This window comes from Pygocentrus nattereri, chromosome 7 (genome assembly GCF_015220715.1).
Source record: "Pygocentrus nattereri isolate fPygNat1 chromosome 7, fPygNat1.pri, whole genome shotgun sequence".
In the NCBI taxonomy this organism is placed as follows: Eukaryota; Metazoa; Chordata; class Actinopteri; order Characiformes; family Serrasalmidae; genus Pygocentrus; species Pygocentrus nattereri.
The window spans coordinates 35,489,156-35,508,761 of NC_051217.1; the positions used below are offsets into that span (position 1 = coordinate 35,489,156).

Consider the following 19,606-nt stretch of genomic DNA (forward strand, 5'->3'; position numbering starts at 1 on the left):
CTGACAAATTTGATTTGATTTGATACATGGTTTGTGTACTTCATCCACCACTGCACGTAAACTTAGTATGCTTTTATTTTGACGATGTTAATGTTAAATTTTGGAATTGAGCATAAAAAACTATTGTGTAGAACTAACTCCAGTCCAGCTCCCTAATAAGTGACAGATCATTCAGACACCAAACCTGTCGCCTTTCTGTAGCATCACCAATTTTTTCCCCAAAAGTAGTTATATTAGCATCATTATCTATCATTTAATTTTCAATACAACCTTACTCTACCTTCTAAATAGCTACCTGTTTATTAGAAACAACTGTTTAAATAAATATAAACCCATCATAATGCTTTCATGTAATAAACAAACAAACAAACAATCTCTCCATTCTTGCTAGATTTGACTTCATTCCTCACTGAATGTGTGACATGCCGATAAGTAGTTTCACTGGATGCACTTCAATCAGAGCTGCTCTCAGGCCAAGAGTGTAATGCAGACTGGAATCTAGGACGTCATAAAATAAGAGACATTGTTTTCTGTTGGCAAAAAATGCACCTTTTTTTTCACATGGAATATATATCGTGATATAATTATCACATATTTTAATTCCCAGAGCAGGAGGAAAAGCGTCAGGGTGGGCTATGGCCAAAACAACATACAAAAGAACTGACCACCCACAAAGCTTCCTTCCTTCAATCAAAACAAAAAAATGTAGGACAGCCAACTTCCCTAACTGTAAAAGAAACGGATCAAAATAAATGGCACCCACCCCCATAACTCCTGTCATTCAATATGACATAAATACAAAGCTATAGTAGATCTACAAGATTAAAACTTTTAATAATTACAGTTTAACAGAGTGAAATGTATATAAAAGACAGGAATTTGCACCAACAACTACAAGGCTATAAATCTGGCAAAGAATAAAAAGCAATTCAAGTCTGTTCTGCTGCCTAGCACCCTGGGCAGCCACTGCTTGTTGGTCTGGGCTTTTCACTGTTGCACTAGTGTTGACCAATTGTGAAGCATGATCACACCAACTTCGCATGTGTTGCATAGGCTTTTGATTAAGTGTGACACTGAACCAACAGAGCCTCCCTCAACCAGGCTTTGGTTTGAGTTAAATGGAAAAATACCATTTTTACCATAAAGGGTTGTGGTCAGTATAAACAACTTGTGCGCTCCATTCTGGAGGCAGCTGCCCAACTAGTCACTGAACCTCCAGCATTTCCAACGGAAATTTATATATGAACAACGGGTTGCTTTAAGGAATTTTTTTCATCATTTGGGAAGAATGTCAGTTTACAGCGCTGGTTTCACCACGTTTCCACAACCCCACCCCCAGCCGCCCTTTGGTCAGCAAGCTTGTTTTCTCCCCACTCCTCTTCCTCAGCCCTTCAGCCAGCACCTCTCCGCTTCTGTAACATTAGTGCCTGAGTATAGAATCAAATCGATTATTATTTACATACAGCTTTACCCAATGAGTTACAAACACAGCCCATCGGGTCACTTTAGACATGCTAACTGCCAAAATTTCACCACAGGAACAATTTCTACAGACATACAAACACAAATATGTTAAATATTTTACACAAATACAACAATCAGTCGAAACTGTAAAGTCAGAAGTGAAGAAATAACTTACATTTGTAAATTACTCAGCTGACAAAAAAGGGCCGCCATTGGGGGGGTCAACCATAGTGAAATTTCTAAGGAAAACTTGGTAATAAACTGTCATCCCCAGAAAACACAGAAGCTCACACTTTGAACTGGCCAAAACTTTACCATAGCTTCCACTTTAGCCTTTAATGGGCTACTGCATCCATGTCCTTTCCCACATACAGGACAGTTGCTTTTCCAAATTCACATTTTGCCACATTCAGACTAAAAGAGGCTTCTTCAAAACATTTAAAAACAGTACAAAGAGTTTCTAGATGCTCTAGGTCAGGAGTCAGAAATCCAAATGTTAAGAAGAGCCATTTTATCCTTTCAGCAAAAATCAAACTACCTTGGGAGCCACAACATTTAATGTCTATTTTACCGTCTTGGCAGTAAATATGTCTCAGTATTTCAGTGCTTATGTGCTAATATAGGCCAAAAAATATAATATAAATGAAAACGCAGACTTACTATGCTCTGTTTTAAGCTCAGATATAGCTGCATTTCTCACATCTCAGGCAGGAACCTTTTTCAAAAGTAGAAGTTTCTTTCAAATTTCTCTTGACATTTGATGTTTTACGAGGCTGAAGTCGCTTCTCATTCACCAGCTATTTGCTCAAATTTTCCTGTTCCACATGAAATGGCAGGTACCAGTTAAGGTGGAACAGGACTATTCAAACGAAAAACTGATTTCAGCTTTGCAACTTTTTAGTGTTTGGCTGTTTGTCATTGCAGATTAAATGTATCCGGAAACCAACTGGAGTGCTTTTAAAAAGAAGTCTATTCATTTCTAAATGATCAATATTCTTTTTGCTGTTTCATTAGCTACTAGCTTGGCCAGACTGCTGCCTGTGTTGCTATGGTGACCAGCAGTCTGCGCTGATCTTAGCAGTGAATTAGCAGTTCTACATTAACACCAGCCTTTAAGACCATTTATTATTAAACTGTGTTGAACGATCAGCAGAGCTTTATTTTACCGCAAAGGAGGATTATTTTACTTTTACCTACAAATCTATTTCTGCTGTGGAGCCACAATGGGGCAGTAAAAGAGCCACATGTTGTCGACCCCTGACCTAGAGTTTCTAGAGCATGAAGGCATGAACACAGCAAGGTTGTTTTTCATGCCAAAAGTGTGGGCCATAAATGTCAAAACTTGGTGAAAAGAGAAAGAGAAGATAAAACCTCTACAATAATTCAAATTTGTGTAATATATAAAAAACAAGACATTGTTTTCAGTGCCCAGAAATCATTATGCTTTCTCTAAAGCCCTGATGATTCCCTACTGCCTTACATATGACTAAATACCATCGTCACACCTACTGCCAAGGACACTGCTTCCGTCTGGTCCTTGCAACCAGCAGATTCAGTAGTATCAATGGACTTTAAAGAGTACTACAACTCCCATATGTCTATGGGGGAACCTATATCACCAACCTCATCTCAGTCAGCCAATGGATTCTCTTTTCTATGTTCCACTTCCCCTTAGTTCTGATTTGTCATTATATGTAATCAGGTAGTACATCAGCCCGAGCTTTAGTTTAGTCATAGCGAGCATTCTTTGTATTGTTGATTACCTGCGTATGACCTTTTTGCCTTTTCCTGACCTGTTTTTTCCTTTTGAACCATCATTATCGTTTTGGCATTTCTGTGTTTGAACCTGGACTGGGGTTTGGGTTTTGGACCTCTCTTTATGATGCTCCTGTTTTGGATATCCTGTTTTCTGGTTTTGAGCTTGTACTGTTTTGACCACGATTGTTGTGTACATCCCTTAGTCTCAATTAAAGCTACACATTTTCTGAATGTATATTTTTAAGCTCTGGTAAGCTTAGTCTCTACTCTTTTACTATATCCTACTTACATCCTACTCTTTTATTACATCCTTCTCTATATCCCACTGTTTTATTACATCCTTCTCTACATCCCACTGTTTTATTACATCCTTCTCTACATGCTTATTTTTGTCTTATTCACTTCTGGAAGAATGGTCAAAAATACCCATAAACACACTCCTAACACTTGTGTAACCATTTTCTTCACTAAAGAGCCCCTAAAATCCATCTTTTAAGGCTGGCTAGCTAACTTACCAAGTTGACAGTAGTTAGCTTAGCAACTAAGTGCAGATTTTGGACTGTAGTGGCTGTTTCTGGGTGGAAGACGGAGTCCATGTTCCTCCTGAAGACTGAAGATAGCAGCCTTTACTGGCTCAAATCCGTGTCTGCCTCAAAACAGCAACAAAAGAAAATCCAATTTTCCGTCAGACTAAACGGATGTGCAAAATGTCTTTTAAATCATTCTGATTGGTCCATTTCTGCGATTTGGGGTGAACTGTAATTGGTGGATTACTAGCTGGGTAATTAAGAAAAAATGGCATGTACAAGAAAAACTGTAATACAAAAGTATTAAATTAACAATTGTGAAATGTTCATTTACAGCCATAAAACAAAAAAAGGCCCTGTCAAAGCAGAAACTCACTCACATGTAATTAATGTAGGTGACTTTTCCATTATTTCCATAAAAAACCTTTCTCTCATAATAAAAAAGGCATTTTTGGACTTTTCCAACCATATTTTAGCATAATATGTTGTAATAATTGTAATAATTTCACCCAAACAATGAACCAAAAGCATGTTTATGCTCACATTGGACTGAAGGGAGATGTTTGGGGTTAGGTTTATACAATTCTTTTATTTTATTTGAGACTAAGCATGTATGTGTATGTTGTTGTTCTTTCAAAACAAACATACATTTCCTGATAATAAACCACAGTAACACAGAGTTTAGGTCAAAGCCAACTTACAGAAACGTCCAGACACTTTCTTCATGCATCGACCATGTACCCTGGCTAGATACACAATGCGTGTTCGAGAGTGTTCTGAGCGGCACTCAGAAGATTAAGAAGTTTCGGTGTGCAGGTCATTAAATTCATGTAGTGTAGTGTTTTCCTGGCATCCACCAAACCGAGAATCATTGATCACTCTGCAGGGCAGTGAATGATTCATCACTCCAGAGAAGAGAGTTCCACCGCTTTCTAACATCTAGGCCGGTGTACACCTGCTCAGACATGAAAACCCATTTCATGAAGTCCTTGATGCACAGTTCTTGCCATAATGTTGCTTGTAGAGGCAGTTTGAAACTCTGAAATGAGTAAGATCAGATAGATGATCATTACATGCTCCACAGATCAACACTCAATGGACCCGCAGTGTAGGTTTGCATGGCCTTTTGCTTTGTGACCGAGCTGTTGTTGCTCCTAAAAGTGTCACATTTTAAGTCATTGAGATCTTCAGGGTGACATGGTCTACTGCCAGTGTTTATCTATGGAGACTGCAAGCCTATGTACTTGGCTTTATAAGGGTTTTGGTGGTTTTCATGTAATTCTTAGCCGCGTTTCCAAGCGTGCTTTTCTAGTTTATCAGATTTTTGTCTTTTACCAGAGAGAGCTGGAATGCAGCGAAGCCCATTTTTGGCATTTTGAGAAAAAAGCCATAGAGTATGTCATGATAATGACTTTGTATCTCATAATAATGAGAAACTTTCTCATAATTATGACTTATGCTCTCATAATTATGACTTCTGTTCTCAAAATTACGATTTAACATTTCAAATGAACGACTTGATATCTATCAACGAGATGGTTTCTCATAATTCTGACTTAGTATCTCATAATTCTGACTTATTATATCAGAATTATGACACAGTAAGTTACATTTGAGAGACACTAAGTCAAAAAGATGCTAAGTCATAACTGTGAGACCCAGTCTTATTTTTAGGAAACAGAAATTCATAATCATGGGATATTCTGTCATAATCATAATATAAGTCATCTTTTTGGGACTTTCTCGTTATTATTACTTAATGAATGGCCCGATATTTCTTCCCAGTGGCGAGAACGAACTTCCACAGGACTGGCATGTAAGATGCACTTCACCCTGCTGTCCATGGATGGCGGTAATGCTAACCTGCTAACAGGAGAGAAGAAAAGCAGGCGCAGAGGAGTTTTGGGTGGAAGTTGTGAGGGTTTGAATTGTTATCTGCACTAAAAATCACAAAAAACTGGCTCTCTGGATACGAAACACCCTCAGGTTGCTCATTCTTTATGCTTTGTGCATAATGTGAACATTTCCAGCCGTTCTAATCATGACAGAAGTGCTCAGGTAAACAAAACAACTGGTGGTTAGCTGCTGGCTACCTTGGCAGAAGCTAGCTAACGTTAGCTCAGAGAAGTCTTTGTTATTTTTTGTTTATTTTCTGAAAATAATTAAAAGCGAAGGCTTATAATGTTATTGGCTTATACTGGCTGTTTCCTTCTATAGCTTTGTTACAAACGGCACGTTTGTGTCTTCAGAAATCACCCGAGGAGTGTTAACAGCTAACGGCTGTTTGCTAACTGGCTAGATGGATGTTGCATTCCTCAGATGTGTTAACATGTTAAAACGATTTTTTCCAAATGTATTACTGTTATCAGTCGATATTTACAGGGATTACACCGATTTTTCTGCATAATGAAATCGATAGGACGTAAATAAAGTGATTCAACCAAATAAGCGGTTTAACCTCTTATTTACTGGGGTATATAACCTAGTGGTTTGTTCCTCTGAAAGTACACGACTAAATCGTAAGGCAGATTATTCAGTAACTGCATGAAATAAATGTAAATTTTTATTTTATTTTATTTATTTATTTGTAAAAGCTCCTCTTAAAATAACAGAACATGTCTTATGATCATAAACATATTGCTATGTGCTTACAATTTATTGCTGAAAGCCAAAAATCCTAGACACTCTTATTATTATTTTAGCTATAAAAATCATTTTACAGAGCAGATCATTGAAGAGACGCCATGTGTTCATAGTTTATAGCTTAGATTTATGGAAAAATGGGTCACCAGAGTTCAGCTTCTTTTATTATAAGAAAAAATTACATTACCCAACTATTTGACTGGAAAAATGACAGTTATAGCCTCATATGACACCCACCTTTTTTTAATGTAGCTTGAGAAATATGAAAGTTATGAAAAATATGACTGCGTTTTGGAGCCACAGGTGGTCTCAAGGTGTTGAAAAGGTTTATGTGAAATGCTTTGTTCTACATAAACCATACCCTTTTAGAGCTGTTCAGAGTGGTGGTGTTAGGAAGCAGACGTCTGATGAGGTTAATGTCTCCCTCACAGAAAGCTATGAACGCAAACTTGATCTGAGTGTGTTGCCTGATGTCTGAGTTTATGATGAGTTGGAGATAAGATTATGGTCTGAAATATAGTTCCATTTATGTCAGAAAGGGGCATTCAGGGTGGTAGAAGTCAAAATAGACATTTTTTTTCTGTTTTATCAACATTACACATAACAAAAACTCTTGAGATACGTTCACATTACAAGCGTCATTGCTCAACTTTGATTTGTCTAACATGATGTTTCCCACTTGTTTAGCTAAGTGACTCATCTGTCATTGATGTGAACAAACTAGAGTCCTGAAATGATCCTCATGTGCACATCCTACTCTGTAACATCACGTGAATGAATCACGTTCATCATCAGTGCAAACTAACTGGGAAGATAATTAACTCAGAGCTGCTCTCAGCTTCATTATTAGTGTGAGACGAAGGAGAAGAAGGTGAGGCGTGTTGATTTATAGGCTTTAACTTCTGTTTGGCGCTGCTGCCATGGTAACGCTGAATGATGGATAAAAAGCACAGGAATTCCGATCTGAAGGTCACATTAAGGTCGCATGACCATGAATCCGATAGATATCGAATCTAAGACCACTTATGAAAGTGGCTCAAGCTAAATTTGAAAATATCAGAATTGCGTGTCCAAACAGCTCTAAAAACATCAGATCTGAGTCACATTAGGGCAAAAAAAATCCGATTTGTGCCACTTCAACCTGGTAAAGTGAACGTAGCCTTGGAGGTGCTTGTAGGTTCACTGGTTATTTTGGATAGTTAATCAAATGGCTGTATTTGTGTTGTAGGCATCACAAGCCCTGGTTCCTGTCACCACCACTGTAAAAGATCTCAGTGGACACGTTTGTCAAGTTTGGAGTGACAATAACGTGATAACAGTACAGGCTGCACAGAAAATTTGTACTATGTTAGATTGTTCACTATATACATTACCAAAATCCGGTTAAAATAACCATTTACTAAGCCCTGCCCAGAATGTGTGCTCTCTGCTCCAGATGCCATGATGATCAGTGTCATCTTTATAAACACAAAGCAGAGTGAATTTCAGTGTATGTACGCTGTATTGACAATAATTGTCTTTGTTTTAGATTCAGATTTGATGTATTGTTGCACTTTGATAATAACCAGATCATTGCATGTACATGTCATATGTGCAACATTGAGCTGCAGCTCATCCAGTTTTCTTGTTTTGCAGATATTAGCCAGCCTACAGTTGTTGATCTGCAGCACAGGCTTTCAGCTTGCAATGGACTCCCTCAACACCCTCTCCAACTTTGAGTCAGAGATGGAGTCAGATGGTCAGGGCAGTTACTCTCTCTTCCCAGCGCTGGACAACATGGCTGGCCTATCAGGAACGTCGGAAACACTTGAAACGTGAGTAATTGATTGATAGTCTGAGGGGTTGAAAGGGTGAGAAAAATACTGTTTCAAAATCATGACTTTAACATCAGGGGCCGTATTACAGAAACATCTTAACTCTGAAATCTGTGTAGTCACGACAGCAGTTTCATTTAAGATTGTATTTAGGACAAAAGGTAAAACAGTTCTTTGGGACTTCAGGAAACACTATTGCAGAAACATCCTTACTAGATAAACCTTCCTAAATTTCATCCTAACTTTTAGACAACTTGATTCACAACTAACACAATGTCTTTACATTTATTTACAGGCTAAGGAAAAACTGTGGTTTCACTTGTGAGATGTTTTTCTTTTCTAACTGCATTTTAAAAATCCTAGACACTACAGACATCTCCACCGTCCCCCCTTATTACCTTCATGTGTTAATGTTGATGAAACCCCAACATGTGAACATGCGGCTGATTATTAGAAGGAATAACAGCACAGCTCGCAAGGCTGGCTAAAGCATTTGGGAAATGGGAAAATCTTAAACTGGGTCAGTGGCTTTGTTTACATGCAGAGATTTTTGCTCTCATTGAATACATTCCGATTAGAGATGAAGACGAGGTGTTTTTTCTCACTCTGTTCAGCAATCTGATGGAAAATCTCTGTTTACATGCGCACTAAATGCAATCCAATCCAAAATGTCATGCATGCCTAGAGAGCTGCTTAGTGTAGACATTACCATGACAACCAGCATCACATGAGTCCAGTCAGAGTGAGATGAGCAGCAGTGAGCAGTGCTTGTGTTTTTAATTGCTTTAAAATGATGTCAGACTCAGGAAAATGTCCTTCATATGTCCTTATTAAAGAAGGCTGAGAGAAAGACGTTGTGTTCTGAGACACATAAGCTGGACATCCGTCCCACCGCCGTCTTTTAAAGATCTGAGCATAAACCTCGTCTCCTCTGAAGACAAGTTTCTGCTCCGCCATGTTGAACAGCATGAACTTTCACTATGACACGACACACATGATCAGAACAGACTTAAACTTTCTGATTGGGAATGTAATCAGATACAGGCGTTTACACAGATATTATTTTTCTATTTAACAGATTATTTACATGATTACCCACCTCATTCAGATGGATAAACTGTTTTCCGAATGGCCTCAATCAGACTAGACTATTTTGATTTAGGTGTTTACATGGGCGTATTCTATTTTGATTGAGCTATTAGTCAGATTAATAACATGTTATTAGGTTGCATGTAAACGTGGCTAGTGATGCTCTGATAGACAACACAGGGGAACACTCACCATATTCCTAATCACCAGGTTATTGTGTTTGTTTTATTTTGACTTTTTGTACATCAGTAATGGTAACTTTAGCTTACATTTTTAACATTTTGGTTACGCATTTACATTTCAGCATTATGTGTATCATTTTTGCCAGGTAACAGGCATGATAGTTGATTGGTTTGATTCAGTAGGTTTCCTAACTTGACAGAAAATAAGAAGCTGTACGATAGGAAAAAATTCCTAAATTAAGATAACATTTGCTTTGTTATATGAATTTGTGAAAAATCTGATCTTGACCCGTCAGATCTTAAGACAAAAAGACCCCAAGTTTCTGTAATACAGCCTCTGGTTTCTTAGTGTAGGAGAGATGTTGTCACAGCTGCGTTCTGCTGGAACAGCTTGTATTAGGAATGTAAAAATACACAAATTTCAAAACATGATATTTGTCTTTTTTTTTTACACAGTACAGTAGTAGGTCATTTTGATTGGTTGGTTGTTTGGTTATTTATTTGGGTTTTAAATTGTTGTGTGTTGCTTCTATGTTTAAGGGAACCATCTGGAGAAGTCACAGACAAACCAAACCTCACCTGGCTCGATGCTGCCCAGGTTGAATGTGTTTTTCAGTTGCCTCCAGATATTAGAGTGAAATTGTGCTTTTGTGTTATTTAGTTGCATGTGACTTCTTACATTATTGAACTAAATCAAGACTTTTCTCAAATTGTTTCAGATTGTCCTGGAAGAGGCAGGACGTCCTATGCACATCAAAGAGATCAAGCAGAGGATCATTGATCGGGGATTAGTGCAATCAAAGTATGACAATTGATGTGTGTCATATTAGAGTGGAGCGGGATGTAAACTAACATGGGGTAAAAACAAACATGCATGTTTTAAGTAGGTAGATATGTTTAAGTAGAGTAAGTTTAATATTCTCATGGCAACATCTGTGAATTTTGACAGTTGGACAGACTTCACTTGATTTGAGATTTGACCTGTTTTCATACTTTAGGAGACTTTCAGGCAAGACATTTAAAACATCTCATGCTTAAAAAGAAGCTGGGCTTCTTGAGGGGGTTGTTTTAGCGCATTTGATTGACAAGTAGGTAAATACCTGGTATTCAGTTAATTGGTATTTTGCTGTGTTAAACATAAATGCTAAAGTTATCGTGGATGCTCTGAGATACTATCACTTCAGTTTATTTGCTGTTTCACTGGAGGAGCTCTGATAATGGGATGGATGGATAATTGATGATTTGATGAATGATATATGAACAGTGAGTGGATGAATGATGGTTAGGTGGATGAATGAATTGTTGATGGAAGATATACAATCACCGGCCACTTTATTAGGTACATCTGTTCAGTTGCTTGCTAACACAAATAGCTAATCTGCCAATCTCATGTCCACAGCTCAGTGCATTTAGGCATGTAGAGGTGGTCAAGACAACTTGCTGAAGTGCAGGCCGAGCATCAGAATGGGGAAGAAAGGCGATTCAAGTGACTTTGAACGTGGCGTGGTTGTTGATGCCAGATGGGCTGGTCTGAGTATTTCAGAAACTGCTGATCTACTGGGATTTTCACGCACAACCATCTCCAGGGTTTACAGAGAACGGTCCGAAAAAGAGAAAATATCCAGTGAGCGGCAATTGTGTGGACAAAAATGCCTTGTTGATGTGAGAGGTCAGAGGAGAATGGGCAGACTGTTTCGAGATGATAGAAAGGCAACAGTAACTCAAATAACCAACCAAAATCTCTGAGGAATGTTTTCAACACCTTGTTGAAAGTATGTCACAAAGAGTTAAGGCAGTTCTGAAGGCGAAAGGGGGTCCAGTCTTTTACTAGCAAGGTGTACCTAATAAAGTGGTGTGTTTTTATTTATATATATATATATATATATATATATATATATATATATATATATATGAGAGAGAGAGAGATTACAGATGGATGATTGGATTGTTAATAGAAGATGGATTGTTGATAGAAGAGGGATGGATGGAAATCAGTCACACAGGACAGTTATAATAACATGGGTACAATATAAAAAGAATAGTATATCCAAAGAAAAACTATCTACAGGCATATATATATACAAAAATATCCAATAAGATCTATAACCTGAGATACGGCACGGTGGCGTGGTGGGTAGCGCTGTCGCCTCACAGCAAGGAGGGCCTGGGTTCGATTCCCCGGCTGGGCGACCAGGGTCCTCTCTGTGTGGAGTTTGCATGTTCTCCCCGTGTCTGCGTGGGTTTCCTCCGGGTTCCTCCCACAGTCCAAAGACATGCAGTCAGGCCAATTGTGTAAAATGATCAAATTGTTCAAGTCGCTCTGGATAAGAGCGTCAGCCAAAATGCCGTTAATGATTAGCAGAAAAAAGGCAGTGCAATAATGAATGCATATGGAGGCGCAGCTAATTCTGAATACATATGTGCAGATATTGGTACTGAAATAAGTGTCTAAAGTGTCTAGGGGTGGAGTGTCCAGATAGGCAAGATGTACGATAAGGTGTGCAGAAAGTGCAATATGTACAATAAGGTGTCCAAATTTGCGGAAAAAAACCTACTTTTAATCTGAGGCATACAAAGTAGAAAAAAATAAGTTACCTCAATGTCTGTTTGCAAATAAATGTTGTAACATTTGCACTGACTGACTTTTTCATAAACTCATAGGTGCCTGGGGGAAAAAAATACAAACAAAATTTGTAACAGAGATTGAGAAAAACAAAAATATTTGTAGTATTACTAAACAGAAACCAGAAGTGTTAGGTTGTTCCCCGCTCTACATTACTGTACGTTTCATAGCTAACCGCCATAATGGAAGCATAATTCTAAAAATCTTTGTTTCATAGTGCAAAGTCGAGCCTTGAGGCTGTGATGTACCGTGAGGTAAGTCAGACCCATCCTGAGTTATGATGGAATGGGTACAGTTCGTCAGGCAGCCATGGTTGTGATCAATTTTGTTTTGTATACCATGCATCATGTTTAATTTATAAACAGCATGTTTGTTTGCATACATCTTTATTTACTTTGTTTATTTGTATTAATTTTTATAAAATACTACTCTCTCTGTCAGAAGGGTCTTAAAAAAATAATAATGTTATTTGGTTGCATTAAACTCCCCCAAGTATAATTCTGTCAGATCATGCACACCATGTGTAAAGTGACCTGCACCTTGGCGTCCTGTCTGTAGAGTTCAGGCTTCAACACCTAGGCTTCAGTTTCGCGCTGTATTTCAGACACAGAAAGGAAGCAGGCGCTTCAAGAGGATTGAGAACAGAAATGGAGTCTTTGCCCTCTTGGTAAGTTTGATTTTAGCTGAGAATAAGTTTCTGATCTGCTATTATGCTGGACAGAATAAGGATGATCTCCAAGGCCAGTGGTCTGTTGTCCTTTTTTTTAAACTAAGGCACATCACGGCAGGGTAGAGGTGGAGTTAGTGGTTAAGACAATTCAAAACTCTATTAGTTCGCCATTGACGTAAGCTGTCTATATATGTTCTTTGTTGGCCAGTATGAACTTACATGTAACCCATATTGCTGCAGATTTACTAATGTTGTGCGCAAATTTCATTTTGGCAGTTGAAAAATCTGTCATGTTTTACTAAATGGTAATAATAATGTGCTTTTGTCCCGTTGGCATACACTGATCAGGCATAACGCTATGAGCACCTATGAGTTTCTACACTCATTGTCTATTTTATCAGCTCCACTTACTGTATAGGTGCACTTTGTAGTTCTACAGTTACAGACTGTAGTCCATCTGTTTCTCTGATACTTTGTTAGCCCCCTTTTACCATGTTCTTCAGTGGTCAGGACCCCAATGGACCCTCACAGAGCAGGTACTGTTTGAGTGGTGGATCATTCTCAGCACTGCAGTAACACTGATCTGGTGGTGGTGTGTTAGTCTGTGTTGCGCTGGTCTGAGTGGATCAGATACAGCAGTGTTGCTGGAGTTTTTAAACACCTCACTGTCATTGCTGGACTGAGAATAGTCCACCAACCAAAAATATTCAGCCAACAGTGTCCTCTGACCACTGATGAAGGACCAGAGGTTGACCAGCACAAACTGTGCAGCAGCAGATGAGCTATCATCTCTGAATTTACATTTACAAGGTAGGAGTGTCTAATAGAGTGGACAGTGAGTGGACACAGTGTTTAAAAACTCCAGCAGCACTGCTGTGTCTGATCCACTCAGACCAGCGTAACACACAGTAACACACCACCACCACATCAGTGTCTCTGCAGTGCTGAGAATGATCCACCACTCAAATAGTACCTGCTCTGTCCAATATAACCAAAATAACATGTTTCCCCTTGTGGGACGAATAAAGGACTATCTTAAGGTCCAAAATGAAATTACTGAGAATAATATGTTTTTCAGGGAGTGACAGAGCTTAGAGGTGGATCCCTTCTGTGTTGGCCATCTTTTAGAAGCTGAAGCTGAGCTCAGTCTGCTGTTGAGTTAATTTTACTCTTATCAAATACATACGGTCAGTGATCTACATAATAAAACCAAAACTAAATAAAAGCAAATCTAAAACTGTTACTTCCCAGAAAATAAAAATGAAGCTAGACTATTAATGCACCCTTAAAACTAAAACTAAACAGAAATCAAAAAACACTAAAAAAGGAACAAATGAAAATTTAAGAACGCTGGTCGGTAGACTGTCGGTTAACGCCTCTCTTAGTAAAACTGTCCCATTGTCGTGACACAAAGTCCATCATTACGTTTAGTTCTCATGAGTGTTGTTTGCTGTGTCATTATTTGTTCTGTGAGTTCATCTTAACACCCCACCCCCCAATCCCTGTGTTAAAGCATTTTCAGCCAAATGTAGTCGATCAGCCAAGATTCTTTTGTGTCCAAAGTTTGCTTTATTTAGTTGTGCGTTGCAGCAGATTTTTTGCTGCATTGGGTACAAAACTAGAAGCAAACGTGTCTTGACTGATTGACTATGTTTAGGTTTTGATTTTTGGCCAAACCATCATGTTTACCTTTATTGTTTTTTCCCGCATCCCTCTTGTTCTTCTCTGATACACTCAGACCGATGAGGAGAGACAGCAGGCTTTGCAGGCGTTCTCTGCCCAGACAGCCTTTTCAAGTTCAGGCTCATCTCTGCCGTCTGACCCTTCCCCTCACAGCCACTCTGAGCTCAGGCCAAAAGTCAAGAAGGTCCTTCGCAAGAACCAGAACGAGAAGTACAGGCTCAAGTACCTCCGTCTACGCAAGGCTGCTCGGACGATGATCTTTGTGAGTAGTTTTGCAGACAGTTTGAATGTTCAGAAATGCAGTGGTGTTACAGTACCTGTCAAAAATTTGGACTTGGCCCATATGCTGCCAAAAGACTTATGGTCATTCAACAGAAACGTCCACTTTTATATCTGTCCATGGGTGTCACTGGTGTTACTGATTGTCATTAGTGTTACACACATAGGAAAGGTAACACCAGAGTCATCTGTGTGACTTTTATTTCAAAATTTGAGAATTTTTTGTTACACACACAACTCCTGGGGACAACAACTTTATGTATAATATATATTTGGCATTTGTATTCTTTGTCATTTAATTCATATTTTCCATAGTCATTTATAGATTATTGTAGTTAACATTACAGAAAAACATGTTGTTGTTTTTTTGTTTTTTTATTTTAACCTCGAAATATGGCCTCACCCTTTACAAGTGACTGAGGACGAGTACTTATGTGGTGTTTGGAATTCTATATGATTGATTTAAAAACCTATATTGCTAAATTGAGGCTCAAGCAGGTGTAATTATTAAAATAATGTATTGTTTTATTTAAAAATATAAATAAATTGTCACCCCAACATGTTTAAGTGTAATATGTCTGTAAACACTGGGGACACAAAAATGGATGTTTCTGCAGAAAAAAACGTCTTTATAAAAGCCCCAATGCCAGTAGCTTAGTAAGAAACAAAAAGCTAGTGCCCTTTAATTGAAATTAATTTGTTAAATTTCAGACATTGACAACAGTGCAAAAAATACAACCCCAATTCCAATGAAGTTGGGACGTTGTGTAAAACATAAATAAAAACAATATCCATCCATCCATCCATTTTCTAAGCCGCTTCTCCGTCAGGGTCGCGGGGGGATGCCGGATTTGCAAATCCTTTTCAACCTATATTCAATTGCAAACACCTGTTTGGAACATTCCACAGGTGAACAGGTTAATTAGAAACAGGTAAGTGTCATGATTGGGTATAAAGGGAGCATCCCTGAAAGGGAGCATCCACTTTGTGAACAACTGCATGAGCAGATAGTCCAACAGTTTAAGAACAACGTCTCTCAACATGCAATTGCAAGGAATTTAGGGATTTCATCTACAGTCCATAATATCATTGTTTTTGGAAATCATGGATGTCGTGTCCTCTGGGCCAAGTTAAAACCCTGCCATGCAAAGCGAAAGCCACATATCAACAACACCCAGAAACGCCGCCGGCTTCTCTGGGCCCGAGCTCATCTGAGATGGACAGACGCAAAGTGGAAAAGTGTCCTGTGGTCTGACGCGTCCACATTTCAAATTGTTTTTGGAAATCATGGACTTTGTGTCCTCCGGGCCAAAGAGGAAAAGGACTGTCTGGGATTGTTATCAGCGCAAATTTCAAAAGCCAGCATCTCTGATGGTGTGGGGGTGTGTTAGTGCCCATGACATGGGTAACTTGCACATCTGTGAAGGCACCATTAATGCTGAAAGGTATATACAGGTTTTGGAGCAACATCTGCTGCCATCCAAGCAACGTCTTTTTCAGGGACGTCCTGCTTATTTCAGCAAGACAATGCCAAGCCACATTCTGCATGTTACAACAGCGTGGCTTCATAGTAAAAGAGTTCGGGTACTAGACTGGCCTGTCTGCAGTACAGACCTGTCTCCCATTGAAAACGTGTGGCACATTATGAAGCGCAAAATATGGCAATGGAGACCCCGGACGACCCCGTGCAACGAAGCACAGAAACATCAACACTGAGGTGTCAGCCACCTTCAGCAAAATGCTCCCAGGAAGTGTAGATAACAAAGCAGATACGTTATGTTGTCTCATATGAGAACTACAGAAATGGTTTTGATGGAGTTTGCAAATGAGGCATAACCTCTGTCATCCTATTGAGTGTTGTTAAAAGGAAAGAGGATGTAACACAGTGGTAAACATGCCCCTGTCCCAACTTCTTTGGAAGGTGTTGCAGGCATCAAATTCCAAATGAGTGAATATTTGCAAAAAACAAAGGTTTTCCCCATTTGAACACTAAATATTTTGTCTTTGTAGTGTATTCAATTGAATATAGGTTGAAAAGGATTTGCAAATCATCGTATTCTGTTTTTATTTATGTTTTACACAACGTCCCAACCTCATTGGAATTGGGGTTGTATATGCGATCTTAAGTTATTTTTAAGATTTAATTTTTCCCTGTTATGTAGGAAAACGCAGCCCTGTGCGATGAAGTTGCTCACTTAGAGGAGAAGTTTGTTCGGTCGAAAGAGGAGAGGAGGTGAGTAACGTCACTCAGACAGTTCTTGGTGGGGGAGTTTAAATGGAATAATGCTCGTGCAACGAAGCACAGAAACATCAACACTGAGTTGTCAACCACCTTCAGCAAAAAGCTCCCAGGAAGTGTAGATAACAAAGCAGATACGTAATGTTGTCTCATATGAGAACTATAGAAATGGTTTTGACAAGAGTTTGCAAATGAGGTATAACCTCTGTCATCCTATTGAGCAATAATGCTTGGATTAAAAGCACCCAGTTTAAAAAGCATTTATTTAATTAAGGAAAGGAAGCAACGTATTTGGTGAAGAAATCATGGTTTCTCTGGCTGTTTGATGTTTTTCTGTACTTTGGCTTGTACAATACCAAATGACCTGTGCCCCTTCTGTTTTCAATAGCACAAGCCTGTGAAAAACCAGAGAATCATTGACATGTAGAGATGAACACTTTCCATGCAGAATTGGCTCATGAGTTGAGTCAGGTGTGTTTAATTAGGCAGAACGCTGAGATCTGCAGTCATCTGACTCATGTGGGTTGTTGCAAAGATACTTGTAAGATGGGGGCTGTATTTAGTGCTGTTGGACTGTGTTCACTGTTATCGGAATAAATTAAATCGCAGCACGTCACAGTATGCTTTTCTGAGTGTATCATGCGTGTCAGCAGTTTTAAGAAAACCACAAATGCATGTTTGAGCACAAAGAGGACAAATAGTCTTGCTTAATTAGATATGGTGCATCATAGTTTATGAAATCTTGTGAAAACACACATCAATACTTCATTTTCATACTACTTTTAAAATGTCGCTCTATTTTGGTCCAATTTATCCGATGTCTGAAAAATAAATATTGTGACAGTGATGCACAATATTGTGTATCCTAAAGTAGTATGATGTTGCACTTTTGCCTGATCATTCATTCATTCATTCATTCATCTGGGGGGGGCAGTCGTGGGCTGGAGGTTAGGGAGCTGGCCCTGTGACCAGAAGGTTGCCGGTTCGATCCCCAGGGCCGACAGTCCATGACTGAGGTGTCCTTGAGCAAGACACCTAACCCCCAACTGCTCCCCGGGCGCCGTGGATTGGGCTGCCCACCGCTCCGGGCAAGTGTGCTCACTAGCGTGTGTGTTTTCACTAGTGTGTATGTGGTGTTTCACTTCACGGATGGGTTAAATGCGGAGGTGGAATTTTCCGTTGTGGGATCAAAAAAGTATCACTTAATCTTAATCTCTAATATTAGGTAAACTAAATATGCAAATTCAAGTTATTGGGGCGAAAAGTGATATAGTTCCTATATTCTTAAGTCTTGGAGTCTTGCATCATCCACTTCATCCCTTCCCATGTCTACCTGGGCAACAGCAAAAGAGCAACAAAACCATGGTTGTGTGTGTTTTTTTTGTTTGTTTGTTTTTTTTTTTTGTCTACTTAAGATCCACAAAAATACCTGTTGAGGCTCAAAATGGTCACAAGGCCCTGACAGTCATAAAAATGGCCACAATTGCTGTATTCATTAAGATGGGCCAAATTAGTGGCTAGAATTTCCTACAGGTGTAAATGGTCTCTGTTGTCTGCATAAAGGGGAATGTGTCTCTCGCCAAAACTTTGATTCCGCATTACCAGAAATATATTTACATGGCAGCTCTCATTTCATGAGTCGTCTCTGGCTGTAGCATTGCTTAATAATACTAATAAAAATAATAATAACGATAATAATAACAATCCTTTTTATTTATAAAGCGCATTTCATGCCGGTGGCAGCTCAAAATGCTTTACAGACAGGTGATAAAAAAAACTGTTCTAAAAGAAATTATTATTACTTTAGAATCATAAGAAAATAACACAGATCAAATTAAAAGATAAACACCCCAAGATGTAGAGTTTTAATTTAAAGAGCTGTGTTTTCAGATGTTTATTAAAAGTGAGCACTGTGCTTGACTGTCTAATAAAAGGTGACCTGAGCTCCACAGTTTAGAAGCAGAATACCTGAAAGAGTCTCTCCAGGTTTTCTGTGTTTTACAGAGGGTGTTTGTAGAAGGTCAGTATCTGCAGATCTTAGATATGTGCGGGAACATAAACACACAGACACTCTGTGATGTAAGCTGAGATGTCAGGTCATTTAGAGCTTTAAAAAGTAGTAGCAGAACTTTAAAATCTGTCCTGAATGAAACAGGCAGCTGGTGCACTTCTTTTAAAGCAGGACTGATCTGATCTTTCTGTTTAGTTTTTGTTAAGATGCTGCTTCATCAGGAAACTGACTGTTGCTCTGTAAAGTTCCAGTGTAAATGATTGTTATATTAAACAAATAATCAAATAATGTTTGAATGAAGAAACCAAGATGGTATAAAACATGGCTAAAAATTGCTCATCAGACTCTGTGAGAACCGTCTGGGCTTAGCCCTAACACTTTAATTAGCGTTCAGGATTGACCGCCCACAGCTCATATCCTGCTACAGCACCAGAAGCAGTACCAAACGCAACAGTGCACACAAATTGAAAGGTATGAAATAGGCTTATGATTACTCTGCTGTGACCACAGCTCTCTGAACGTATTGTCCAGCTTTTATGTGGTGACGTCTTGGTTAAGCTGGTTGACCAAACAAATGGGTGAATTAATGTTCAGTCATGAGGCATGATTGCTGGGTTAGCTTTT

The 19,606-nt window shown here is 38.8% G+C and overlaps 1 protein-coding gene across 3 annotated transcripts in view; it reads left to right on the forward strand.

Annotated features, from left to right (window-relative positions):
* The first annotated feature begins 5,601 nt into the window (after positions 1-5,601).
* tbrg1 (transforming growth factor beta regulator 1) overlaps positions 5,602-19,606 on the forward strand; it is a 42,602-nt gene continuing 28,597 nt past the window's right edge. The window contains exons 1-8 of one of the 3 annotated variants that reach the window (XM_017701973.2): positions 5,602-5,807; positions 8,028-8,206; positions 10,018-10,075; positions 10,197-10,279; positions 12,318-12,354; positions 12,705-12,767; positions 14,509-14,715; positions 16,895-16,965. In XM_017701973.2, coding sequence (XP_017557462.1) covers positions 8,079-8,206; positions 10,018-10,075; positions 10,197-10,279; positions 12,318-12,354; positions 12,705-12,767; positions 14,509-14,715; positions 16,895-16,965 — 647 coding nt within the window. In that variant the 5' untranslated portion in view covers positions 5,602-5,807; positions 8,028-8,078. The remainder of the gene's footprint in view (positions 5,808-8,027; positions 8,207-10,017; positions 10,076-10,196; positions 10,280-12,317; positions 12,355-12,704; positions 12,768-14,508; positions 14,716-16,894; positions 16,966-19,606) is intronic. The other 2 variants (XM_017701974.2, XM_017701975.2) reach the window with 2 other exon arrangements.